Source organism: Enhydra lutris, unplaced genomic scaffold, assembly GCF_002288905.1.
Source record: "Enhydra lutris kenyoni isolate GAN:26980312 unplaced genomic scaffold, ASM228890v2 scaffoldscaffold24, whole genome shotgun sequence".
In the NCBI taxonomy this organism is placed as follows: domain Eukaryota; kingdom Metazoa; phylum Chordata; class Mammalia; order Carnivora; family Mustelidae; genus Enhydra; species Enhydra lutris.
In genome coordinates this window covers 23,264,552-23,292,001 of record NW_019154108.1, presented here as the reverse complement: position 1 = coordinate 23,292,001, position 27,450 = coordinate 23,264,552, and the positions used below count along the sequence as shown (strand labels likewise).

Sequence of the window (27,450 nt, the reverse complement as noted above, 5' to 3'; positions counted from 1 at the left end):
TTGGAATACGGGGAAACCAACATTCACATTTAACCAAGCTTTAATATCAAGGATTGAGTGACGTGAGATTTTCAGGCCAGTGGGGGAAGAGGATCAGAGTTTGGGCATAGGGTTACCTTCCAATCAAATTAAATAGTTTTCCCCCTTGAACTAAATGGCACTGCCATCTTTCTACTTGCTTAAGAAAACAACCTGGTAGTCACCTTGTTTACTGTATTTCTTTACACCTGTACCTCAGAAAAATATCTTGAAATTTTTCCACTTCTATTTCCATAGCAGCTACCCAAATTCAGGTCACCGTCATCTATCCCACAGATTCGTGCTGTAGCTTCCTACCATTCTCTGGCTTTTCCCTGTTCCATTTCTGCTCTCTTCCAAGTTATACTCTACAAGATAGGTTGATTTAAAAAACAAGACGGTGTGTGTGTGTGCGCATGTGTGCACGCGTGTACCCACATGGTTTAGTAGGTTGAATGTCCGACTCTTGGTTTTGGCTTAGGTTATGACCTCAGGGTTGTGAGATTGAGCCCAGAGTTGGGTTCCATGCTCCGAGGGGAGTCTGCTTGAGATTCTCTCCCTTTCCCTCTGCCCCTCCCCTGTTCATGCTCTCTCTCTCTCTCTCTCTCCCTTTCCCTAAAATAAATAAATACATCTTAAAACAATAAAAAAAACCAACAAGATGGGGCACCTGGGTGGCTCAGTCAGTTAAGCATTTGATTCTGCTCAGGTCATGATCTCCAGGTCATGAGATTAAGCCCTATGCTGGGCTCCACGCTGGGCATGGAACCTGCTTAAGACTCTCTCTCTTCCTCTCCCTCTGCCCTGCCACCCCCAACATGTGTGTGCTCTCTTTCTCTCTAAAAAAGAAATAAAAATTAAAAAACAAGGTAAGACTTAACAACAAAAAGTCCAAACAGCATGGTTGACTCTCCTACCTCACTCTCCAACCTGTCTCATACTATCCACGAATGTGCTTCAGGCCTCCTGGCCTGTTCCTCACATAAGCAAAACTATGTATCAGCATCAGCAACTTCATAATCATTGTCCACTGTCTAGAATGCTCTACTTCCTCATGGTTGGCATAACTTGCTCCTTCATCTCTTTTTCTTTTCTTTTCTTTTTTTAAGATTTTATTTATTTATTTTACAGAGAGAGATCACAAGTAGGCAGAGAGGCAGGCAGAGCGAGAGGGGGAAGCAGGCTCCCTGCTGAGCAGATAGCCCGATGTGGGGCTTTGATCCCAGGACCCTGAGATCATGACCTGAGCAGAACGCAGAGGCTTAACCCACTGAGCCACCCAGGCGCCCCTACCAGCTCCTTTTGCCATCTAGTTGGCAGAAGCAGCAGTCACAGTTGTAGAGGAGGCAAGCTCTGAATCTGACTGACTGTTAGGGCCAGCTCTGCTCTGGGGTGAACAGTGCTGCAAGGGTAACTTGTATAAATCCTCTTGTTTAAAGGTTCACAGAGTAGTCAGTTCAAATAAAGCTGATCCATTTGTTCAGGGTGGTTTGACAGGGTCATGGGTGACTATCTCAGCTCTTGGAGTAGGGTCTCAGTCATTAGGCAGGCTAGGATAGCTCGCAGTGGTTTGTAGGCTGAGTGTGACCCCTCAGTCTCTCCTGCTCTCATCCATCCCTTTGCACCTACCTTTACTCTAAATTCACCTAAATCCGATTAACTGTTGCATCTAATCTACGTCCTAAATCTCTCTGCATCATTATTTTTCCTTTGATTAGGAAGTCTCCTTTTTAATTTTTTTAAAAGATTTTATTTATGACAGACAGAGATCACAAGTAGGCAGAGAGGCAGGCAGAGAGAGAGGGGGAAGCAGGCTCCCTGCTGAGCAGAGAGCCCGACGTGGGGCTCGTGGGGCTCGATCCCATGACCTTGAGGTCATGACCTGAGCAGAAGGCAGAGGCTTAACCCACTGAGCCACCCAGGCGCCCCTCCTTTTTAATTTCTTAATTGTCGCAATAAATTTCACTGTTTCCTTATCTAGTTCGCCTGTGAAGTCCACAGTCAAGTATAGTTCACGAAGCATTAAAGCATCCCATGATGAACGCTGCTGGCTAAGTGCTTCAGTTTTGTTCCTAGAGGGTTAGTTCCAACTTCAAAGATCCACGGTTCTAGGGGAGGCTTCTCTGAGTCTTTGGAAGAGGCACCAGACTGGCCGGTCCGGAGCTATCGCGCCGGGTGCCGTTTCGGACTTGTAGGACGTTATCTCAGCCTCCTCTCTGCCGCACATCGGATCGCTGGAGCAAAACGGAAAGCAAGCTGCTGTCACGACCCGATCGCGCGTAGCTCCCCGGCCCGGGTGCCGGGGCCAGGTGGGCTCTCCGGTCCCGGATACCCGGGAGCCCGGGAAGGGGCGGGGCGGCCGTGGGCGGTGGGCGGAGCCTGGCGGCGACCTGGGCCGCCAATAAAATCGCGAGCCGGCGCTGGCCGTGCGCGTGACGCTGCGTAGCGGGCTGCGAGCTTGGGGGCGGAGGGGCCGGGGAGCGGGGCGCTTTATCTTCGCTGGCGGTGGGGCTAGCTGCGACGCTAGCCTTGGGCACCGGGAGAGCTCCCCTCAGTGCACCTTTCTGCCGGCCGTGACGGCTTCCCGGCTTTGCCGTTCCTGACGAGGTCTCCGCTGTCGGGCTCCGGCCCCAGGTAATGCTCGTGAGGATCCGCTCCTCACTTTCCGCCCGGGTCCCCCCGCCTCAGCCGCAGAGGAAGGGGGAAGAAGTGGCGGCTGCACCTCCGGCCCAGCGGGCCTGGCCTTGCTCTGGGCCAAAGGGTGGGGGAGGCGGCCCGGAGCCGCGAGAGGGGGAGGCTCCGCGAGTCCTGGGGAGTTTGGGGGCTGGGGAGGGCGGGAAAGTTACCGTGGGGCGCCCTTTAAATCTTGGAGGTTTGTTACGTGCGCCCCAGATCTCGTGGCATCTGTCAAGCTGGGAGTAAAGTTATGAATTAGAAGACATTCTGTTGAAAAAGCGAAACCAAAAATGTGCCCAGGAAGTCTAGAATTGATTTGGGGGAAAAGTGTGTCAGGGGGCAGATGGCGCCTCAAGACGTCGAAGGCTGTCTGGGCACCAAAGCCTTTAATCACGCTCATATTTTTAAATATTAAAGTGCAATTTTTTGTCACTGTTAAATGTTAATAGCCATTCAGTTTCTCTGATAGGTATATTTAGAAGTTATTTGTAACCGAGAAACAACTGTAAACGCTATTTTTCTTACTTATATGTAGATGAAGTTCACTTGTCACTTTATAAGTCACTGCCATAGTTGAAACTACTTTTTTCAGAGTACCTTCCTTTGGCATAGAATTCAGCTTGAAGCGGTTTTTCCCCCCTTTGTGTGGGTAATATCAGTGAATGACTTGTTGGGGAAGTTTATGTGCTCTCTAGGCATGAGAATGGCTTTTGGAAGGAGCTCTGGTATATTCAAGACTAATCACTTAAAAATGCACGTGTCTCGGGGCACCTGGGTGGCTCAGTGGGTTAAAGCCTCTGCCTTAGGCTCAGGTCATGATCCCAGGGTACTGGGATTGAGCCCCGCATCGGGCTCTCTGCTCAGTGGGGAGCCTGCTTCCTCCTCTCTCTCTGCCTGCCTCTCTGCCTATTTCTGTCAAATTAATAAATAAAAATCTTAAAAAAAAATGCACGTGTCTCAATGTCTCACATGCTTAGAACTCTTAAAACACTTGACGTTCTCCTAGAATAAAGACCAAAATACTGCTGCCACTCTTCTCCATTTCATTTTGGGCCACTTTCCTTCTGGCTCTCTAGACTCAAGCCACATTGGTTTTATTTTTGTTCTAAGAAGTCCTCTTCACCATCTCCTGGTCTTTTGGGGTTTCCTCCACCTCTGATGTGCCATTCTCTTTTTTTACTCAAATCCAACACATTCCTCAAGTATCACTTCAGGAAACCCAGCCTTATCTCTCTTAAGCCCACCTGGTAGTGTGTTTTCTTTAGCAGCAGGTAATCATCAGTTGTAATGTTTGTTCTCTTTGTTTCTTCTACTAGCCTGTACCTTTCACGAAGGCTGGGGTAGTGCATCTTTTTTGTGTCTTAATTACCAGAGTCTGGCCAGGCACCTGGCACAAAGAAAGAATGAATGAGTTGGCGAACAGAGGAAAGAACTTTGTTTGAATGGAAAATGTTAACAAGGGAGTTAACAAGGAAGGAGTGCTCCTTCCTTTGGGGAAGGAAATGGAAAAGTTTTTAACAAAAGCCAGTTAACACCTTTTTTTTTTTTTTTTTTTTTTAATTTGTCACTTAGAGTAAATAATTATATTGCCCATATAGATGTGAATGAGATCTTGGGTTCTTTAGTTTAGCTAAGTGACTTAATCATTTAGTGATATTTAAGTGTTGTAGGGTTGTACTTGGGTTAAGTCTTTGTTGGGAAGAGAAGCGGGGGAAACTTTATTTTGGAATTTCCAAAATTTCCAAAATTCACTTTCACTGAAAGTGGGAGTGACACAGTGAAGTTGGTCCCTGAGAGTTAGTTGGTTACTCTCTTTGTTTTATATAGGTTCTTTTTTTTTTTTTTTTTTTTTAGATTTATTTATTTGACAGAGAGAGAGAGATCACAAGTAGGCAGAGAGGCAGGCAGAAAGAGAGGAGGAAGCAGGCTCCCTACTGAGCAGAGAGCCTGATGTGGGGCTCGATCCCAGGACCCTGAGATCACGACCTGAGCCGAAGGCAGAGGCCTAACCCACTGAGCCACCCAGGCGCCCCTATATAGGTTCTTTTGAAAGCTTTTTTTTTTTTTTAATTAAAAAAAAAATTTTTTTTTAAAGATTTTATTTATTTGTTTGACAGAGATCACAAGTAGGCAGAGAAGCAGGCAGAGAAAGAGGAGGAAGCAGGCTCCTCACTGAGCAGAGAGCCCGATGCGGGGCTCAATCCCAGGACCCTGGGATCACGACCTGAGCTGAAGGCAGAGGCTTTAACCCACTGAGCCACCCAGGCACCCCGTGAAAGCTTTTTTTTTTTTTTTTAAAGAGCTTTTTAAAATTTATTTGACAGAGAGCACTCACAAAGCGGTGGGGTGGGGAACGGCAGGCAGAGGGAGAAGCAGGCTCCCTGCTGGGAGCTCCCTGTTGGGACTGGGTCCCCAACACCCTGGGATCATGAGATGAAGGCAGACGTTTATGGACTGAGCCACCCAGGCATCCCTGAAAGCTTGCTTGCTTGCTTATTTATCTGTTTTTATTTGGGATAGAGAATGAGAGAGAGCACAAAAGTAGGGGAGGTCAGAAAGAGAGGCGGACTCCCTGCTGAGCAACTTCCTTCGACTCAAGCATTGTGACCTGAAGGCCATTTAACCAGCTGAGCCACCCAGGCACCCCTGAGAGCTTTTTTAACAGGTACACTGCATGCAGGCCGAAGTTGACATTCAGTTGACAAATCAGTTTTGTGTTGCTTCATTTTTTTTTTTTTAAGGATTTTACTTATTGGGGCGCCTGTGTGGCTCAGGGGTTTAAGCCTCTGCCTTGGCTCAGGTCATGATCTCAGAGTCCCACATCGGGCGCTCTGCCCAGCGGGGAGCCTGCTTCTTCCTCCCCTCTCTCTTGCCTGCCTTTCTTCCTATTTGTGGTCTCTCTCTGTCAGATAAATAGATAAAAATCTTTAAAAAAATCTATGCAAAAAAAAAATGATTCTATTTATTTGAGAGAGAGAGAGAGAGAGAGAGAGAGAAAGGCTTGCATAAGCAGGGGGAGGGGCAGAGAGGGAGAAGCGGGCTCCCCGATGAGCAGGGAGCCTGATTCCAATGCTGGCATGATCCCAGGATACTGGAATCAGGAGGGTAGCCGGAGGCAGAGGCTTAAAGAACGGACTGAGCCACCCAAGTGCCCCTTATGTTGCTTTCTTAAGGCAAATAGATATTGTCACACTGAACATGACAGAACCAATGCATAGATTGGAATCTTTGTATGTTGTATTTTAAAATAGCTCTCTGCTCAGATTTATGTCACCTTGAGTGAAAATGTTTCCATTGCCACTTACTGGCTGTGTGACTTTGGACAGGCTTTATAGTGTTTCTGAATCTTTTGCGTCTTTTAAAATGCAAATGTTAAATGCGATCCGTAGTGCACATGCCCTTTTCCCCAGTACTGTAAATGTTACTGGATTAGTAAACATGAGTTCCTGCTTCCTTTATTGCTAGACCTTCTGAGAGACTGGTCTTATGATCACTGTTTTTACTTCAACTCATTTTGCAACCCAGTCCAATATATTTCTTTGTCCTTCTTCCTGAAACATTGTACAAGTAAAGTAAATTGTAGCTATTAATGTCCCCAAATTGTGAAATATTCTAGGTCCCACCTCCTGTTTAGTTTTCTCCTTCCTTTTTTTTTTTTTGTCTAACTTGAATTTTCCATGATATTGATCAGATTAGTTCTTGAATCTTTTAACTGGCTTTATGACATTGCTTGCTCATAGTTTTCCTCTAATCTCTCCTAGGCCTTGGGTTTTCACTGTTGTTTAAGTGCCTTGTACTACTGGGAAAATTACTTAACCTCTAATAAGGGAAGATAGTATCTACTGCATAGGTTGTGAGAATTGAATGAGCCATAGTATTTACTAGGGAAATGTTAAGCTTTATTATTTCCTAGCTATTTCTTGATTTATGGTCTCTCCCTAGGAGATTTCCTTCCTGTGCCTTGGCCTTAGCGGACACTGATGTGTCCATATCTTTGTCTTTAGTCCAGACTTGTACATTCACCTGTCTGCTTTTTCATTATCTCTTGGCTGACCCACAGACATATCAGACTGAACTTACCTACTCCTTTTTCCATCTGTAGTTACTTAGCTTGATGGCACACCCATAACCTTTGTCAACTAAGGTTTCTAACAGAGTTAGAAAACTCTGGATCTATATTTCCAAATGCCTCTGGATATAGCCACCTGGATATCCTAGACACCTCAGCCTAATGCTTGTAAATTTATCTCCCTTATCTCTAATTTGTTCGTGAAATCATTTGTTCATTTAATAATTACATGCCATTTGAGCCCTATTTCAGGTCCTTTTTGTGTGTGTGTGCTAATTGTCCTTGCCATTCTCTCATTCTCCACATTGTTGCCTCAATTATCTTACTAAAAGACAAATATCAAGTCACCCTCTTGTTTATTTTTTTATATTTTATAAAAGTTTTTTTTAAGGGGCTCCTGGGTGGCTCAGTGGGTTAAGCCTCTGCCTTAGGCTCAGATCATGATCTTGGGGTCCTGGGATCTAGTCCAGCATGGAGCTCTCCGCTCAGAAGGGAGCCTGTTTCCTCCTCTCTCTCTCTGCCTACTTGTGATCTCTGTCTGTCAAATAAATAAATTCTTAAAAAAAAAAAAAAAAAAAAAATTTTTTTTTTTTTTTTTTTTTTTTTTACATAATCTCAGCACCCAACGTGGAGCTCGAGCTCACAACCCCAAGATCAAGAGTATGATCAAGATCAAGGACTGAAAAAAAATAAAAATAAAAAATCAAGGACTGAACCTGCCAGGCGCCCCTGTCCTCTTGTTTTTTAAACTCTGCAGCTCCCTGTTTGTGGAAGTTGCAAATATTTTCTAATCAGTTCCGAGGGTCCTTGACCTTTGGTCATGCCCTTCCATGTAGCCTGTGGAATTCGTATTCCTTCTCTTCCGTTAAGATTTAACCTAGATTTTACTTTATTTGGTAAACCTTTCCTAGGCACTAGTCTTGTAATTCCTTAATACCCTGTACATCTCAGTTATAGTTCCGTAATACCACTAGGTGTTAAAATTATGTTTTTGTCTTTTACCCACTAGAATTTCACTCTTTGAGGGCAAAGGCTGTTATGTAGTCATTTTTGTATCCCAGGGCTTGGTACTGTAGTAGACCTCCTTAAAATATTTGAAATAGTGAATCTGTCACCAAGGTCTGTACTTAGGTTTTTCATAAAGTGCTCTCTCCGTCCCATCCTGTTTTGATACCTAGAAACTTCATTTCTTCTTCTTCTTTTTTTTTTTTTTAAAGATTTATTTATTTATTTGACAGACAGAAATCACAAGGAGGCAGAGAGGCAGGCAGAGAGAGAGGAGGAAGCAGGCTCCCCGCTGAGCAGAGAGCCTGATGTGGGGCTCGATCCCAGGACCCTGGGATCATGACCTGAGCTGAAGGCAGAGGCTTTAACCCACTGAGCCACCCAGGCGCCCCTTCATTTCTTCTTTGAACTCTGGCTGGAATATCACCTCTTCGATGAGGACTTGTTTGACTTCCCTAAATAGTTTGTTATACTGTATGTGTGTGTGTGTGTGTGCGCGCAACCAGTGTGATGGGGGTAGACCTCTCTATTACACAGCACATTTATCTGGTATCATTGTAGAAAGAGGTGCTTAATCTACATGAATTTTCACATACTTGACATGTGCCTTTGAAGTGTCAGAACTTAAAAGAATTTTTTTCAGTTCAAATTACAAAGATTTTTCCTGCCTTCTAAGTTCATTTTATTTATTTTAAAGATTTTATTTATTTGGCAGGGAGAGACACAGTGAGAGAGGGAACACAAGCAGGGAGAGAGGGAGAGGGAGAAGCAGGCTTCCCGCTGAGAAGGGAGCCTGATGCAGGGCTGATTGGGATCATGACCTGAGCCGATGGCAGACCCTTAACCAACTGAGCCACCCAGGCACCCTCCTGCCTTCAAAGTTTAAACCAGCATAGCCTTTTTAAGGTGCCAGGGTCATTTGAGCATGAACTTTCAAGGTCTAATTTGATACACTGATGTTTTATGGGCCTTATAAGAAACATAACCCTTCTGGTCCTTCATTGAAAGACTTACTCTTGCTCTCTCTCTTTAATGTTTATTTCTACTTTTAAAGTTTTTTTTTTCCCTTGGATGCCTGCGTGGTTCTGGTTAAGCAGCCACCTTCTGCTTAGGTCTTCATCCCTGGGGTCCTGGGATAGAGTCCCACATTGGGCTCCCTGCCCAGCTGGGTGCCTGCTTCTCCTTCTGCCTGCCGCTCCCCCTGCTTGTGTGCTCCCTCTGTCTTTCTCTCTCTGACAAATAAATAAATAAAATCTTAAAAAAGTTTCCTTTCTTTACTGTTGTCTAGAGTTAGGCCTCTGGCAGCCACTGCCTTTTTCTGTTTGAAGATGCTGATGGGATTACCTCCCTCTTAGGGTTATTGTTAGGATTAAAGGAGGGAATGTACACAAAGGTCTTTTTTTTTTTTTAAAAGATGTTATTTATTTATTTGACAGACATAGATCACAAGCAGGCAGAGAGGCAGGCAGAGAGAGGGAGAGAGGGAAGCAGGCTCACTGCTGAGCAGAGAGTCCGATGTGGGGCCCAATCCCAGGACCCTGAGATCATGACCTGAGCTGAAAGGAGAGGCTTTAACCCACTGAGCCACCCAGGCGCCCCGTTTTTTTTGTTTGTTTTGTTTTGTTTTTTAAGATTTTATTTATTTGACAGAGAGAGATCACAGTAGACAGAGGCAGGCAGAGAGAGAGAGAGAGAGAGAGAGGGAAGCAGGCTCCCTGTTGAGCAGAGAGCCTGATGCGGGACTCGATCCCAGAACCCTGAGATCATGACCTGAGCTGAAGGCAGCGGCTTAACCCACTGAGCCACCCAGGCGCCCTGTTTTTTTTTTTTTTTTTTTTTTCTTAAATACTTAATTTATTTGAGGGAGAAAGAGAAGCAGACTCCCTGCTGAACCGGGAGTCCTGATATGGGACTCGATCCCAGAACCCTGGGCCAAAGGCAGACACTTGATGGACTGAGCAACCCAGGTGCCCCTTTTATTAAGTATTTTTTTCACCTTTTTTAAAGTAGGCTCCACAACTCGAATGAAACTCGAGGCAGGGCCTGAATTCACGACCCTGAGATCAAGACCTGAGCTGAGACCAAGAGTTGGATGCTCAACCGACTGAGCCACCCAGGTGCCCCATTTATTAGTGCTTTTAATCAACAAGGGATAATCAACATGATACAGTATCAGCCAAAAGCAAAGTAACATTGTTTTAGTCACCTTGTACAACTTAACTTTATGTGATAAAATGTGTAATTATTTCAGTTGCTGAAATATTTTAAGTTTTTGCATAGCCTTAAAAGTCTAGGGACCTCTTCTCACCCCCGATTAAGAACAGTTCTCTTAGGTCTTGATGAGTAGGATACAGGGAGCTCTTCATAGTAAAGATGATGCTCGTTGTCATCCTCCCAGTATCTGTTTTCCTCCTGATCCTCTGTGAGGAGCACAGTATCCTGTTGGAATAACTAGTCGCTCTGTACTCCTGCATGCCTGTCACGCTCCAGGTGCTCCCTTTCTAGATTTGAGGGTTAGGGTTAGGTTATTGTCCCTGTCTTGGAGAAGCTGATGCTTAGTGTAAGAGGCAGATGGTGTCGCTGAGTGTTGTGGTGTGATAGGATACAGAGTGCAGTGGGACTACAGAGAAGGGGGTGATGTGAGAGATAGTGCTCAAAGAAACCTTAGCACAGGAGGTCATTCAAGGTCATCTGGTCATCACAGGCCAGTCTCTGGAATTCCTGGGGTCTGGTTTTGGATCTCAGTTCTGCCTTTGGAGAATTAGGTGATTTGGGCAAGTTCAGTTCCTCTAAACCGTATTAGCCTCCTGTAAAATGAGGCTAATACCTGCCTCCTAAGGTTGTAAAGATTGGAAACATAAAGGACTTGGCAGTACAGTGTCTGGTAGGTACATAATAGCTGCTCATTAAATCAAAGCTCTGTTGTTACTGTTGTTGTTCCTATTGCTGTTGCTGTGACCCTCACTCACTTTGATGGGTGGGTAGGGTTAGAGGAATAAAGGGCAGAGGACAAAAACAGCTTTCTAGAGATAGGAAAGAGTATATGGAGAGACATGGTGACTAAAGATAATATTTGGGGAATAAAATAACATATCTGCCTTACAGATTATGTTGAGAATAAAATACATGTGAAACACATAAACATGCAAAAGTATAGTACCCTTCACGTCCCTGTTTAGATGCCAGGAAAAAAAAAAAGTACAGCCCTTATTTTTAAATTGCACATTACCCCTTTATAATTCCTTCGTTTTTAAAACATCTTGGTTCTTTTTTTGCATCTTTATATCTCTGTTGTTTTCTTCCCTGATTTCTTCTCTACTTCTTGATGTCTTACTTTGAGGCATCCCCCAGAGTTTAGTTGTCTGTTGTCACTTTTCTGTTGGAGAGGTTAGATGCTCTTCGGGCTTCCTCTGTCACTGTTAACACAAAGCACTTTTAACTTCATCAGTGGCCCTGACCTCTTTCCTAGGTTCCTTTAAATTGGCTCCTACTGGTCTTCTAAAATTTCGACCTGATCCATAATTCTGTCTCATTTGTTTGATTTCTGAAAAAACCAGAAGGGAATGATCTAGATTAGTCAGATGTTTACATTGCTAAGGAATGATGCTTAAGAAAACAATCAGACTCCCCATGTACTACATTTCATACTGGAAAGGATTTTTTTTTTTTAAGATTTTATTTATTTATTTGACAGAGATCACAAGTAGGCAGAGAGACAGGCAGAGGGAGAGGAAGGGAAGCAGGCTCCCCACCAAGCAGAGAGCCCAACGCGGGGTTCGATCCCAGGATGCCTAGGATCATCACCTGAGCTAAAGGCAGAGGCCTCAACCCACTGAGCCACCCAGGCGCCCCTGGAAAGGACATTTTAAAAGTGTAGAAAGGCCATTAATATTAGAATTTAAAAATACGGAGCTTTAAAAATTATGTAGTGCGGACTTCATTGTTTTTCCTTTTGCCTGAGACTAATAAATATCTAGTAAAATACTGTACTGTGTTGATATCAATCTGCCTAAAGTTTGACTGTTGTCGTATTTTTCAGTGCTTAGAATGGCTCGCTGTTGCCTAACTAAAACAAAACAAAACAAAACAAAACCCCTCCTTTCTTAGGCCTTTAGAGTTTAACTCTAGCTCTCCTTTCTAGTCTTTTCCCTTATCACATTTCTCTGTTACCAACTTAAAAAAAATTCAGAAAGTGTATGGTGTTTGTGGTTTGGATCTGACCCAGGTTCAAATTTGGGCCTGTGTGGTCTTGGGCAAGTTACTGTCAAGAGAAGAAAAGCAGCCCTTGGCATCCCGGAGCTGTGCTGGTACTGTCAGCTGGCCTTGATGTTGTTGTGAGCTAGCCTGGCACCTAACATCTGGGTCTTTGTGTTCTTGTGTTGAACACAAACAATTTCACTGAATATCAGCATCAGACAAGGCTACTCTCTAACAGTGATGGATCAAGACAAAAACAAGAACATCCCATAATCATGTCTTGACCTAGACAAAACATGAACATTGTCCAACTCACAAAATACACAACATCCCTCTCTCCAGGCTGTGATGTGAGTGATCATTGCTGTTCTACTGGTTATAGCTTTAGCCTCGGTAAAGAGATTTGTTGATATATCCAGTTGTAGAATTGTTCCCACTTTCTGATAGTACCCAACCAGAGTGAACCCCTGCTGCTTTGGACTCTTACAAAAAAATCACCTAGCCAATTCCCAAATCCTAAGTAAGTCATTTTTGATATTCTGGAATTCCTCATAGTTTCCCTTGGTGCGTGTTCTTAATAAATTCAACTTGTTCAGCTATAAGTATGTTCCTGGTGTGTGGGCAGAGGGCCTTGACAGTAACAATATGAGCCTTACTTGTTTTAATATGTGAACTGGGATTAATAACATCTTTTTTGGCAGAGTTACTGAAGATTAGGTGAGAAAATGTAAAGCACCCAGCAGAGTCCTCCAACTTTGAGCTGCTCAACAAAAGCCTGTTTCCGGTACTCTGATTAGTCATGGTCCCCTGGCAGGGCTTGGAAGGACCTTGTTTTAACCCTTTCTCATCCGTGGAGTACTCTGTTCTCATCCTTCAGGACTCAGTTCAGATACCTTTTCCGTGAAACCTTTCCCATCTCTTCATGAGCTCTTTTGTCTGAACTTGAGGTATTGTTTTTACCATTGACTTGCCTATTAATTCTACTCTATTTTGTGGCATCTTTGTACTTAACTTCTGTTATCTAATTTTTTTTTTTTTTAAGATTTGTTTATTTATTTGTGGGGGCGCGGAGAGACTCAAGCAGACTCCCTGCTGAGTGTGGAGCCTGAATTGGGGCTCAGCCTCCCAACCCAACCTGGAGATCATGACATGAGCTGAAACCAAGAGTTGGACACGTGACCAGCTGTGCCACCCAGGCACCCCTTCTTATCTGAATTTTTCATGTACTATGCCTTGTTCAACTAAATTGTTCTCTAGGGGTGGGGGCTTTGTTTAAACAAGGACCTTTGAAACCAGTTGTTTTGTAAGGACTCATTTATTTGAATTTGTTACAGTATGTTAGAAAATGCTTAAACATGATTAAATTAAAACAAAAGGGAGAGAACACATCATTTGTCACCTCCTGTGAATATGGTGATAGTGTGACGTTTGCCTAAGCCAGGTACTTCAAAGTGAAGGGGAGCAAATACACCACCCCAAAATGTGCCGCTTTGGCATATTATTTTGAGTCAAAGTTAACTTAAGAACATCCATTGCATGAGGATGCTCTGAGCCTCCCTTGTCTTTCTGAAAATAGGAGGTAAATCTCCCATGTGAAACATACCCTCCTTGTACCGGGAGAGTAGAGGACATACCTATCACCAGGCTTAAGGAATTTAGGGCTGAGAAGGATGTTTAACAAACGTTAAACAGCCTTCTTCAGTGATTTACTACCCCAAGTCCAAATCTCTTTGTCTTAACAGTTAATTCTTCACACATTTATTGTTCTTTGTCTGGAAAGATAGCAGCGTTGCCTGCTTTGATCCCACATTTTTATGGGCTCCCCTACATATGAAATTAAGTGTGTTTTTCTCCTGTTAATCTGTCTTAGGTCACTCTGATTGTCAGACTAGCCCAGCACCCTAGAAAGGAAGAAAGGAAAAGTTCTCCTCTCCTACAAAAGCTTTTTATATTTTCCTTCCTAGATAGTACAATGGTGGGCGAAGAGAAGACGTCTCTAAGAAAACGGCTGTCAAAGTCCAGGGAAGATTCTGAGGAAGATGAAGACCAGAGAAGCCCTTCAAGCGGGTCCCTGGAGACAGCTAGTAATGGTGAGGTTTTTAATTTTTTTCCTCCTGCTATTTAACTTTTGTTAATTTTAGTCAGTAAATACGTAGGATGTGAAGTAATTTTTATAATTTTATAGTGAAGATTGCTGAGGACACTGCAGAGGACACGCTTCACTTCTGTTGACTCAGGGACCTTGCTGACAGGGGATGACTGCTTATCTGCTGTCTTGATAACTCCAAGGATCATCGTTGTGTCATGTCCCGCGCAGCAAAATGGCCTAGACCTGGGTACTCAGAGGAGGTCTCCTCACACATGGCCTTGCTGGGGGCCGTCTGCACAGTGGCTGCCTCACCAGGCCTCAGGGCTTAGGGTTGTCCTCCAGCCTCTTGGCCGAGTGCTGGTCCGTGTTTTCCTTCCGTTCAGGAGATGTGAGCATGTGGTAGCCCAGCACTGCCTTGTAGCCAGCGTGGCTCTGCCCGGGGTGGTTGAGGACCATCACCTGTGGGCAGCCTCCAACGGAGCAGTTATTCCTGCTGTCTCTTGGACACATGCTTTGTGTCGGAGTCCACGTTGTCATCAGGCAGGGCCTCCGGCAGGCCTCATGGGGCATCATCACAGACTTGAGCTTGGGTGGGGACAAGGTGACCACCATCCCATATTTTGGGCAGCTAGTCTCCACCCAGCCCACAGGCATGGGGCCAGTGTTCCCGATCTTGTACATTCCGTGCAGAGCCAGCCTTAGGGGCTTGTCGACTGGGTGGGGGGCAGAGTCCAGAGACCTCTAGCAGAGTCACCTGGTGATGTTTCATTTACCCTCTTGACCTTCCAGCCAGGGCACATTGTTGCTGTGCCAGCCTGAGATGGGCACAGTGGCCACAGTGACCAGGTTGTAGCCGATCTTCTTGAGGCAGATGCTCACTTCTAGTGATCTGGAAGCACATGGTGCTGGAGGTAGGCTCGGCAATGTCCCTCTCGTTGATGACCACCCTGAGCTGCAAGCTGCTTCAGGCCCAGCGTGTAGGCCCCAGTGCGTAGGCCCCAGTGCGTGTTCACAGGTCTGCCGTTCTTAGAGATGCCTGCTTCGAACTTGAGCATGCTGCCGCCATGATGAGCATGACACACTTGGCCTTGGATGTCCAGTGATCGCATTCTTTTTCTTTCTTTTTTTTTTTTTTAAAGATTTTTATTTTTATTTATTTGACAGAGAGTTTAGAGGCAGGCAGAGAGAGGGGGCAAGCAGGCTCCCTGCTGAGCAGAGAGCCCAATGCAGGGCCCAATCCCAGGACCCTGAAATCATGACCTGGGCCGAAAGCAGAGGCTTAACCCACTGAACCACCCAGGTGCCCCCATTGATCACATTCTTGATGGATTCCCTGGGGCCTGGAGCATTGATGTTGGTGATGTCATGGTGGTTAGTCTTTTGACTTCCACAGGGAGGTAGGAGTGGTGATGCCATGCTTGCTTTCCACCTTCAGCTTGTCCAGCACCTGGGCGTATTTGAAGGGGTCCTTGCCCATCACTGTTCTCCGCCCTTGAACGTCTCAGTGGTTCCTTTATCAGTGCTCCCCTGCTTGTAGATGAGCTAGATCCCTGGTGGTGGGGGGGGGCGGGGAGGAGGAATTAGAGGAGTCCACGTGGCTAAGGATAACGATACTGATAGGGTCTTTGCCCATGGGGATAGGTTGATTAGTGCTCTAGAGAACCAGCAGCAAACTCGATTCAGAGATCAGCAAGAGCTCAGCAACTGTGGGAGAGACTTGTAATATTTTTGAGGTGAGTTAATGAAAGAAGAACAAATTCAGTGTTTTTTAGAGCAGGAATTGCCATCTCTTTAGCTCTCTTTATTATAGGTGGGTATGCTGGCAGTGTGAAGGTACAGAGGTGAAAAATACATTGATAAAGAGAATAGAAAGGAGCATTTTGATTTAAGTGCTGGTCACAGCAGCATTATGCTGGTGACACTGGAGTGTAAGTTGCTGCATGTGTCAGATCAGAGGTGAGCTTTACTGATGTAAGTGGAATTTGCAGTGTGTACTTAAAGATTTATATACATAAAATTTTCTATATCTGGTAACAAAGAAATTAGAAAATAAGCCTTTCTTGTTAATGAATTCAATGAACTTTTTTGGGGTATGTACTATGTTTTATTTTTAAAAATACTTTATTTATTTATTTGACAAAGAGACAGCGAGAGAGGGAACACAAGCAGGGAGAGTGGGAGAGGGAGAAGGAGAAGCAGGCTTCCCTCTAAGTAGGGAGCCTAGTGTAGGGCTGGATCTTAGGACCCTGGGATCATGACCTGAGCCGAAGGCAGACACTTAACGACTGAGCCATCCAGGCACCCTGGTACTATGTTTTAGACACCATTCATCCGTTTATTTATTCCTTCAACCACCTAACTTACCAGTGATTACTGGTGCCCTGCTAGGTGCTGGGTGTAGTGATGTATGTGTGTGTTTGCCCTCGTGGAGTTCCAGGTTAAGTGAATGAGAATCCCACCCCCAATTAACGTAATTATATTACTACAAATAAGTGGTACTAATTACTCCTGGGAGTTGTAATGAGCATAGTGAGACTAATTAGCGGGGTACCTAACTTATTAAGTACAGGGCTATAAATCTTGGGGGAGGGAGAGTTAAGGGAGTTTTTTTTTTTTTTTTTAAGATTTTATTTATTTATTTGACAGACAGAGATCACAAGTAGGCAGAGAGGCAGGCAGAGAGAGAGAGAGGAAGGGAAGCAGGCTCCCTGCTGAGCAGAGAGCCCGATGTGGGGCTCGATCCCAGGGCCCTGGGATCATGACCCGAGCTGAAGGCAGAGGCTTTAACCCACTGAGCCACCCAGGCGCCCCAGTTAAGGGAGTTTTACTAGTTCTTCTATCCAAGTTTGCTTAACACACAAATACAAAGAGTACGACACAGTGCTTATTGTTAAGGTCAAGGCTTAATGCTTGAGATTGATAGACCTGTAAGCACAACTCCAGCTGATGTCACCTCTTGCATCAATCTATTTATTTTTGCAATGACATTTGTATAGGTTTGATTTCAAGAAGGATTTGAAATTTGAGCCTTGTTTGGTTAACAAATAGGGATGGAACTTTCTGAGACAGGTTGTCTTCAGCATTGTGAGGTGTCCTACATAGAGAAACGTGCTTTGCTTTTCCTACTTAAATCTAATTGTAAATACAGCAGCTGGATCCCACCAGGAATATAAATGGTGCTGCTTACATTTGCATTACATCATTAAGCTCTTCATTAGCTACTTATGAAATATTTATTTTGTGTATTTTTAGTTTTAATATGTTAAAAAATGGGAAATTTGCATATAAGGATGAGTCCACATTGAGTAGAAACCTTCCCTTTCTGTGATCCTGGGACTGGGTGATAATCCATGTTGTCTGTCTTGGGAGACAGAAAAATCCCTTTTTGTTGAAACTTTCTGTCACCAGATGCAGTTTTCTCTTTATGTTCCATTTTGTAAAAATCTTTAAAATTACTCTAAATTTCTGCATATTTTCAGTACTCCTTACTGTCTTAAGTTTTAAACATTTCAAGTTCTACTGCAGGTATTAAAAATTGAATTGCTGAGCTTAAAGCAAGAAGTATGACCTCCTTGGTTTTAATGCTGATCTGAAAATAGAGTAATTCTCCACTTGAATTAACATTTGTTCACTTTGGGGAAGAAGCAGATGGGTAAAATTGTGGCCTTTGAGAGCAAGCCATGCCAATCATTGTGGTCCACCAACCAGGACTAGGGTCATCTGCACCATTGGTAGAACTTGGTAGAATGCCTCACCTCACCTTTACTGAATAAGGTTTTATTTTAATAAGATTTCCAGGTGATATGTAGGTTCAAGTCTGAGGCACAATTCTTAGAGGGGCAGTTCTCAATTGGTGTGTGCATTGGAGTCCTCCAGAAGAATGGAACCAGTAGGATATATACAGATACATAGAAAGATTGGCTCAGGTGGAGGCTAAGAAGTCCCACAATCTTCTGTGTACAGGTGGAGTCCCAGGGAAGCCAGTGTGTAGTTCCAGCCCAAATCCGAAGTCTTCAGAGACCAATGGCATAAGACTCACTCCAAGGCCTGAGAACCAGGGAAGGAGGAGAAGATGGATGTCCCAGTTTAATCCAGAGCACAAATTTGCCCTTCCTCTATATTTTGTTCTACTGTGCCAGCCCTCCAGCCATGGGGAGAGTGATCTTTACTGAGACGGATTCAAAAGCTTATCTCTTCTGGAAACACCCTTAACGTCTAGATTCTATTCTATCAGCCATCTGGGCATTACTTACCCCAGTCTAGTTGACACATAAAATTAGCTTATAGAATGAAAATAATTCATCAAACAAAAACAGCTTATTAGACCCCATTATAGTTGTACTCAATCAGAATCTCAGGGAAGGGGTCCCAGGAATGTTAGGTTTGAAAGGTTGCTGGGTAATAGTGACTGGCATTGTCGTTGAAACCCACTGTTACCAAGAGCTTACACCTGTCTTGTAACACGTCATTTTGACATTGCTCTAAGGATTTATTCATTACACTCAACTTAGTGTAATTCTTGAATTCTTACCCTGCATTCAGAATTCTAGTAAGCTATGGATGTGATGACTTTATGCTCAGTTTAGCCTCACAGGTTATCTGTGTCCAGCCTAATTCTTTATAGTGCCCCCTTACATTCTCAGAGGTGGACCAGTTTATTTCAGAAGGTGTCACGCAACTTCTGGGTTATTGAATTAACAGTGACCATTACTGTCACTTTATAGTATTCATATATCTTTATATGTGAATATATATAAAGTATCTTTAGTTTATCCAGTGCCTATCAGGTGAAATTATGATTAATTAGCTTTTTTGTATTTTGTGGCATTTGTTTGAAATACCCCTTCTGAAGATAAAAACTTTATGCCTAAATTTAAAAAATATTACCATTACCTGATTTTAAAAGTAATACATACTCATTTAAAAAAAGTGTTACTGTGCCATCATGTACCTTCAGTTAAAGTGTTCAGCTAGTTCAAAGTACATGGAAGAGGATAAACAAGAAAGCAGAAGTGACTCAAAATTCTGTAATGGAAAAATGAGTATGTGTTGTCCAGACATTTCATTTCCATAAATTATTAACATCTTACATAAATAGAATACTTTTTAAGTTGTTTAGTAACTGGGATCCCAAGAACCCCATGATAGACATCTTTCCATTGTCAAGTAGTAAATAGATGAGTGGCTATAAAGTATTTGATATGTGTCATACTTGTTTCCCTGATGAATATTTTTTCTGCTATAAACAAATGCTAATGAACATATTTACATATTTCTCCGATGCCTAAGGTAGAATTGCAGGTTTAAGTTGTTATTTTAAAATAAGTATTTTGAAATACTGTACTGGGTTGCAGCATTTACCTTACATTCTATTAATTTATCTTTCCTTGTTTTTGGTGTTACTGTGTCCAAATTTTAAAAATCTTACTTTTCCCTTACTACTACTTTTCATGACAGTATAACCAGCTTTTTGTTGTTGTTGTTGTTGTTGTTGCTTTTACTCTCTGATTTGCATTTCTTGTAATATGCTGTGTAATGGTTTTTCTAAGAAGTATATAGAAATGATGGCCCTGTATAACTTAAGCGAAAAAGCTAATAACATTTAGAGTCTTACCCAGACCCAGTATTAGCTCTGCCATTTACCAGTTCTGTCTTTTTTTTACGATTTTATTTGACAGAGAGTGAGCACACAAGCAGGGGAGCTGTAGAGAGAGAGGGAGAAGCAGGCTCTTGGCGAAGCAGAGGGAGTGCCCTCTTTTTTTTTTTTTTTTAAAGATTTATTTTTTTAGGGGCACCTGTGTGGCTCAGTCGTTAGGCATCTGCCTTCAGCTTGGGTCATGATCCTGGGGTCATGGGATCGAGCCCCGCATCAGGCTCCCTGCTCTGCTTCTCCCTCTCCCATGCCCTCTGCTTGTGTTCCCTCTCTCACTGTGTCTTTCTCTGCCAAATAAACGAAATCTTAAAAAAAAAAAAAAAAGATGTATTCATTTATTTGAGAGAGAGAGCATATGCACATGAACGGGGGAGGGCAGAGGGGGAGGGAGGGAGACTCTTAAGCAGACATAATGCTGAGCATGGAGCCCGTCCCATGACCCCAAGATCATGACCTGAGCTGAAACCAAGAGTTGGCACCTCGGCTGACTGAGCCACCCATTCGCCCACCAGTTCTGCCTTTATGCTGAATGTGGAAACATGATTTGAGTAGAGCTTGGTCTAGGTTCTTTTTTCTTTTTCTCCTCATTTTCATCTCTTCTTTCCTACTCCCTCCTCCTCCTTACAGCTCTTTCTCCTCTTCCTTTTTGCTTCTATTCCTCCTAATTTTTTATTGATACAATTCATATACCATAAAATTCAGTAATATTTTATTCTAATTTTTAAAAATTGTATTTATCTATTTGACACAGAGAGAACACAAGTAGGAGGAGAGGCAGGCAGAGGGAGAAGGAGAAGCAGACTCTCCACTGAGCAGGGAGCCTGACATAGGACTCGATCCCAGGACCCTGGGATCATGACCTGAGCCAAAGGCAGCCACTTAAGCAACTGAGCCACCCAGGTGCCCCAAATTCACTAATATTTTAAATGGTTTTTTTTTGTTTATTTGTTTTTTTTTTTTAAAGATTTTATTTCTTTATTAGACAGTGCAAGCAGAGGGAGCAGCAGAGAAGCAGACTCCCTGCTGAGTAGGGAGTCCGATGTGGGGCTTGATCCTAGGACCCTGGGATCATGACCTGAGCTGAAGGCAAATGCTTAATTGACCAAGCCACCCAGGTGCCCTTCATTAGTATTTTATTTTATTTTTTTTAAAGATTTTATTTATTTATTTGACACAGAGAGAGAGAGAGAGAGAGACCACAGGTAGCAGAGAAGCAGGCGGGGGCTGGGGGCAGGGAAGCAGGCTCCCCGCTGAGCAGAGAGCCTGAAGCGGGGCTCAATCCCAGGACCCTTTGATCATGACCTGAGCAGAAGGCAGAGGCTTCACCCACTGAGCCATCCAGGTGCCCCTTCACTAGTATTTTAAAGGATACAATTCAGTGGTTGCAAATATGTTTACACCGTTGTACAGCCATCATCGCTGCTTGCTTCTAGAACTTTTGTATCCCCCCCCCCCCAGAGAGGAACTCTGTTCTTGTAATAGTCATTCTCCATTCTCCCTTCTCTCAGCCCTGGCAACTACTAATCTATTTCCTGTCACTTTGGATTTGCCAGTTGTGGGCATTTCATACAGAAGGAATTCTAGAATATGTGATGTTTTGTGTCTGACTTCTCACTTAGCATAATGTTCTCCATGTTTTAGCAGGTATTGCTTGATTCTTTCTGAAGGCTGAGCATTATTCCATTGTATGGATAAACCTTTGTTCAGCTGTTTATTAGCTGATGAATATCTGATTATTTGGGTTATTTAAAGTTTTTGGCTCTTAGGAATCATATAGCTGTGAATATTCATGTATAAGCTTTGTGTGAACTAATGATTTTTCTTGGGTATATACTTAGAAGTGGGTTGTTGAGTTACATGGTGTATTAATGTTTAACTTTTTTTTTAAGTGAAGATACAGGAAAAGCTCTTAAGAGTGAGAGAGGGGTTCTGACAGGACCTTTAGGGTTGGTCTTTTATAGAAAGCTAACCAGGGAACATAAACCGTTTTAGCACCTCTGTTGATACCACCATTGAGCAAGGACTAGTGATGACACCTTCAGTGGCCCACCTCCCACCTCTGGTCTGGTTATTCTTTGTTGGTCATAGGTGATTATCATAAAAGACGCCCCCTGGCCCCCCCACACCTAGGGCAGGGTGGTCCCCACATCTTTGGTTTCCCTACACCTCCACATTTTTGGGATTTCTGTGAGCCTGATCACATAGCTCCTTGTCTGTCTCTCCCTACCTAGCCCCGCGTCCCTTACCCATTCATCTCCCTGCAGCGGTAACCCTAACTATCGTTAGGGAATAGGACAAGGAGTACTCTGGCTGCGTCCTGCTGAAAAGGGGTAGTGGGCTGTATGGCAGGTAGAATCTATCTATCCAGGGTTCAGTCCGGGGGCCCACCAGATGGCTCCAGGGGGATCCTGATGGGCAGCAAACGGTACATGCACCAGTACATGCAAAGGATGGACAGAAAACAAATTTTAGGCCCAAAATTATGATCACATCCCTTAGATAAGATCCCCAGTTACCAATTTTGTCAAATAGATCAGTGGATATTTTGATCTTAACTGATCACATATGTCCCCTTTTAATTGGGACACCTTGCAGGAGTTAACTGTAATGTTAAAACATAATGTGAGGAAATTTTTCACACCCCAGATGGTCTACAATAGTGCAGTCAAGAGTGGTGTAGTTCTCGAGAAGTCCTTCTCTGACTTCATTTAATTCTTGGCTTGAGTGCATCCAGTGCCTGGGTATTACTGTTTAGAGCCCTGCTGAGCAAGCATCCTGTTTGCTTGTTTTATATTGCAGTTCTCACTTAAGTCCCAGAAAGCCCATGATGAGCTTTGAGACTCTTACTGCTAGGAGGGCTGTTGTATGCATGGTTAAAGCCTTTGTTTGCAATTGTAGGTCAGTAGAGGTGGCTTCCAGGATAAATGACTATGAGGGATGAAACCATCAAGAAGCCCTTTTTGTTTGAGGTCCAGCCTGAACAATATCCTGATTACAAGGAATCACTGGCAAATGCGAGAAGACTTGTCTCAGGAGATGAGGGCATCCCCAAGTGCATTATCCTATCTAATCATAAAGAAAGTGGGGCCTCCATTATCTCCATGGGGTACCCTCTGACTTTTTTTTTTTTTTTTTAAGATTTTATTTATTTATTTGACAGAGATCACAAGTTGGCAGAGAGGCAGACAGAGAGAGAGGAAGGGAAGCAGGCTCCCTGCTGAGCAGAGAGCCCGATGCGGGGCTCGATCCCAGGACTCTGGGATCATGACCTGAGCCGAAGGCAGAGCCACCCAGGCGCCCTCCCCCCTCTGACTTTTTAAAAGAGCGATTTTGTCATCCCAGCCACATAGAATTGGTCAGGGTGATAGCTGAGTTACACAGTTATTGGGGAATCTATCCCATTTCCCAGTTCAAGTAATCCTATGCCCATGGGGTCCTCTTATCCCCACAGAATAACAAGCAAGGAGATTGTCTATACATGACCTACTGTGGCAATGTCTCTGAAGTTTACCTCAAGTTGTCTAGCATAGGCAAACAAAATTCAAAGACAATCAGAACTAAAATTTAGCATCTCGCAAAGGTGTGTTATTGAAACAGTTTCTCTCTGTAATAACCCTCATTTCCAGAGATAACCAAATAAGACTAATTTATTTGAAAAATGAGTCCAGTTTTAACAAACGGTGTCAATTATTTACATAAGCTCAGCAAGAATGATCATATAGAACTTTTAGAATCTGCTTTGCTAGAACTTTATTATAAACAATCTCTAGGTAGAACTTTTAGTAGCCTCTCTAGGCCAGAAGCCAAGCTCAGTACTTGCCATCAGACATGCCTGCAGGACCTGTAGATGTGGGTGAATTCCTTTTCACAAGGTCCCCAAAGTATCCTGAGGTTCCTGCACCTGCCAGGAAGTGACATTCTTTACTCACCTGGTGAGGCTGCTGGGCACTTTGTAAGTAATGTTTCAGGCCAACAGTTCAAGGGGCTTTATGGTTCCAGGTTTCATAAAGTCATTCTTAGTTCCTCAGAGCTGTCTGGTCATATTTGAGTCTATTCCTGTCTCTCTCAGATAGGACATTCAGACAAAGCCTTGGTAAAATTTAACCAATGTTTCCAATGGTACCCTGTTACAAGGAGATGGGGTCCTTATTGAACTTATGCAAATGACTATGATTGCCATGGAAGAGAGAGTACTTATTGAGATCTTTTGAATTTCAGAGGGTTCAGGTAGAGAAAAGTTAGGTGCTTTAATTTGTTTACAAATGAATACTTCGTTACTTTGTGAAAGTCGTAGATATCTTAAAAGTTTCCTTGATCTTGGAGAGCAAACATTAGAGAACCAGCAGTGTTTTAACCAAGAGTTCCAAAAAACCATAATCATTTTTTTCCCTGATTCACGTAGTCCCATGTTACTATTCTTGTTTAATTTTTTTTTAAGATTTTATTTATTTATTTGACAGAGATCACAAGTAGGCAGAGAGGCAGGCAGAGAGAGAGGAGGGAAGCAGGCTCCCTGCTGAGCAGAGAGCGATGCGGGGCTTGATCCCAGGACCCTGGGATCATGACCTGAGCTGAAGACCCTGGGATCATGACCTGAGCCGAAGACAGAAGCTTAACCCACTGAGCCACCCAGGCACCCCACTATTCTTGTTTAATTTGAATGCAGCTATAGTTCTGGAAATTCTTACCCATTTCAGTTTTTTTTTTTTTTTTTTTAGATTGTATTTATTTATTTGACAGACAGAGATCACAAGTAGGCAGAGAGGCAGGCAGAGAGAGAGAGGGAAGCAGGCTCCCTGCTGAGCAGAGAGCCTGATGCGGGGCTTGATCCCAGGACCCTGAGACCATGACCCCAGCCAAAGGCAGAGGCTTAACCCACTGAGCCACCCAGGTGCCCCACCCATTTCAGTTTTGATCTACTGAGTGTCTGTATTTGTCCTAAAGTCCTTTTTATGAACCTCCTTAAAGATGAAACTCCTTTTGCAGGAGAATAAGAAAGTTACAAATGACAGAAATTCAGAATGGGCATGGTTAAAGATCTGATGAGAGGTTGCAACATAGCTTGCAAGGCAATCTGGTTATTTCTGTGACACTAACCCTTCAGTAGCTAGAATATGGAGTGATAATGACCTTATGCCAGAATGTACCATACCAAACAAACAAGCGTAATTAGTCAAAGAGACTTAGCTCATGATTTAACTCTTGGGGAAGTTTGTTAAGACCTTAGAAAGGCACGTGAGTAAAGAGGATTGGGGATCATCAAAGACCTGATAAAGGAAAACCACAGTTCTTCTGCGCAGACAAAAAAGAGAAAATAGCTGTTTATGTTTTATCAAGAGCACCAACAATTCAAGAAAACTTAGTCTTTTTAAGATGGACTTTCAGTCTTATACGAATGTACTTTAAAATCCTTCTATTTTAATTTTAGTCCATCCTCACTGCGCCTAAAATTCCCTTCGAAAGTTTCCCCTTCACAAACCTACAACTATTTTTTGCGTTCAGATTTTGTCCCAAGCCATTTGTCTCCAAATAACCATCTGTTTAGGACATAATTAACTTCTTTTTCCTTCAACAAAAATGGATTCCCATTCTTTATATCTTTCTTACATACCTCCTACTTTTCTGCATACAGAATTGTTTTGTACTCTTAGAAATCTCAGTTTCCGGTGAAGACTAAGTAGTAACCAGTTGTGAACTGTCGCACCAGAATTCTTCAGATGGCAAACTTATGAACCAGTTAAGCACAAAATGTGTTTGCTAGCAGATTTAAATACCCTTAGTTTCTTTGCAATAAGTAATCAAAAGCACAAACCCACATCCACTAAGCAATGATTTAGCAATTATCCTGTTTGAAAAAGACCTAGATGTCCAATGAATTTAATCCCAAAGACTTTGAAAGCTGTTTTAACAATTCCCTATAAGAACTTTGATGGGACAATTATTTTAGTCATCTTTTGCTAACACATTGCAACAGAAAGAACATGAGCATATTTGACCTTCAGCAAACCTTGGCAGAATAAAAGTTTCATATTTAATGCTGATAACTTTTTTTTCACTCTTTTTTTTTTTGAAAGATTTTATTTATTTATTTGACAAATCACAAGTAGGCAGAGAGAGGGGGGAAGCAGGCTCCCCGCTGAGCAGAGAGCCCGACTCAGGGCTCAATCCCAGGACCCTGAGAGCTGAAGGCAGAGGCTTAACCCACTGAGCCACCCAGGTGCCCCTAATGCTGATAACTTTAAAGACATCTCTGTCCTGGGGCACCTGGGTGGCTCAGTGGGTTAGGTAGTCCATGTCAGGCTGGAGAAGACCGGGAACTTCCTGAAACAGAGTTTGGCAGCTGCTGGGGAATGTTCCTTAGAGTCCCTGTCCTGAGGTAGACAAGCCACAGTTGGCTCCACTTAACAGCCATTAACCTGGGAAATAAGGAAGAAGCCCCCACATCTATCAGGAGGAACGATGAGAGAGACAGTCAGCATCCCCCTCTCCGCCGTCGCCCCCCCGCCCCCCGCCGCCACAGAGGGCCTAGCAAAGTTTCTTCCAGCAACCTGGTTTTATTTGGAGGAGGCCTATTCAGACAATCAGACAATCATCTAGTATGTCAGGGAGTTTCCTGGTGTGGTTACCATCAAACGTGTTCCAGGAGGCCCTTAAGTCTGAGTCCCGATTAGGGCCCTGAAAGCCCGGATGGACTTAGGGTACCTGTCTATTCACCCTTTTCCTTCGGGAGAGACCCGATCCCACTGTGGCCATGCAGTGAGTATTAACAGGAGCTCAACCCTTTCCTGAAAGTAAATGGATTTCTTTTTCTTAGTTTGTTGCTACTGTATAGAAATGCAGCTGGGTTTGTATATTGATACTGTATCCTGCAGCCTTGCTGAATTCATTTGTTAGCTTTAATCATTTTTTTTTGCATGTATGGTTTTTGTAGTATTTATGATGTACAAAATCGTGCCATCTTTAAAGAAGAGGTAGTTTTACTTCTCTGTTTCCAATCTGCATGCCTTTTCATTTTGTTGCCTATTTGCACTTGATAGAATTCCATGCAATATTGAATAGAATTGGGAAGAGTAAACAAACTTGTCCTGTTGCTGACCTTAGGGAGGGAGTAAGCTTTGTCTTCCCATGAATTATGATAGCTGTGGGTGGTTTTTTTTTTTTTAATCAGGTGAGGGAGGTCTCTACCTTTTTCTAATTTACAGGTTGTGTTTATTCTTGATTACCTTTTATTTTGCTGTTTTGTTCACTTTCATAACTTAATCAATATACTAATAATATTACTAGCTACTAGCATCAGTTTTATCATGTGCCAGGCATTGTTTTAAGTGTTTCACAAGTAACAGCTCAGTTGATATATTTTAGTTCTGTTCAATTTCAGTATTTTTGATCTATACATCTATTGGAATATCTGGAGAAATGCCTTTTGTAAGAAATTTTGAGACTCCTTTGGCAAAAATATATGAGAAAAAGTTTTGAATGTTGTTACTCTATAGTCATTCCCTGTGTTCAGTATACACATCTAATCCTAAAACTGGCCAGTTCATATAGAGCTTTGAAGAAGCAGCTGAGTATGGCCAGTCCAAATAGAGCTTTGAACAACTGAGTAGGTTGAAAACACATTTTTTTCATTACAGTAAAAGCCAAACATGTTTACTTTAGAAAATGCAGATAAGCCAAAGTTTAGGTGTTTACAATTCCTCTTTGGGTACATTCCTAGAAATGAGGTCAAAAGAATATGTATTT

At 43.2% G+C, this 27,450-nt stretch overlaps 1 protein-coding gene across 2 annotated transcripts in view; it reads left to right on the top strand.

Annotated features, from left to right (window-relative positions):
- Positions 1-2,526: 2,526 nt before the first annotated feature.
- LOC111150910 (sterol O-acyltransferase 1) overlaps positions 2,527-27,450 on the top strand; it is an 81,237-nt gene continuing 56,313 nt past the window's right edge. The window contains exons 1-2 of one of the 2 annotated variants that reach the window (XM_022508598.1): positions 2,527-2,652; positions 13,930-14,055. In XM_022508598.1, the coding sequence (XP_022364306.1) occupies positions 13,938-14,055 (118 nt within the window). In that variant the 5' untranslated portion in view covers positions 2,527-2,652; positions 13,930-13,937. The remainder of the gene's footprint in view (positions 2,653-13,929; positions 14,056-27,450) is intronic. The other variant, XM_022508597.1, reaches the window with a different exon arrangement.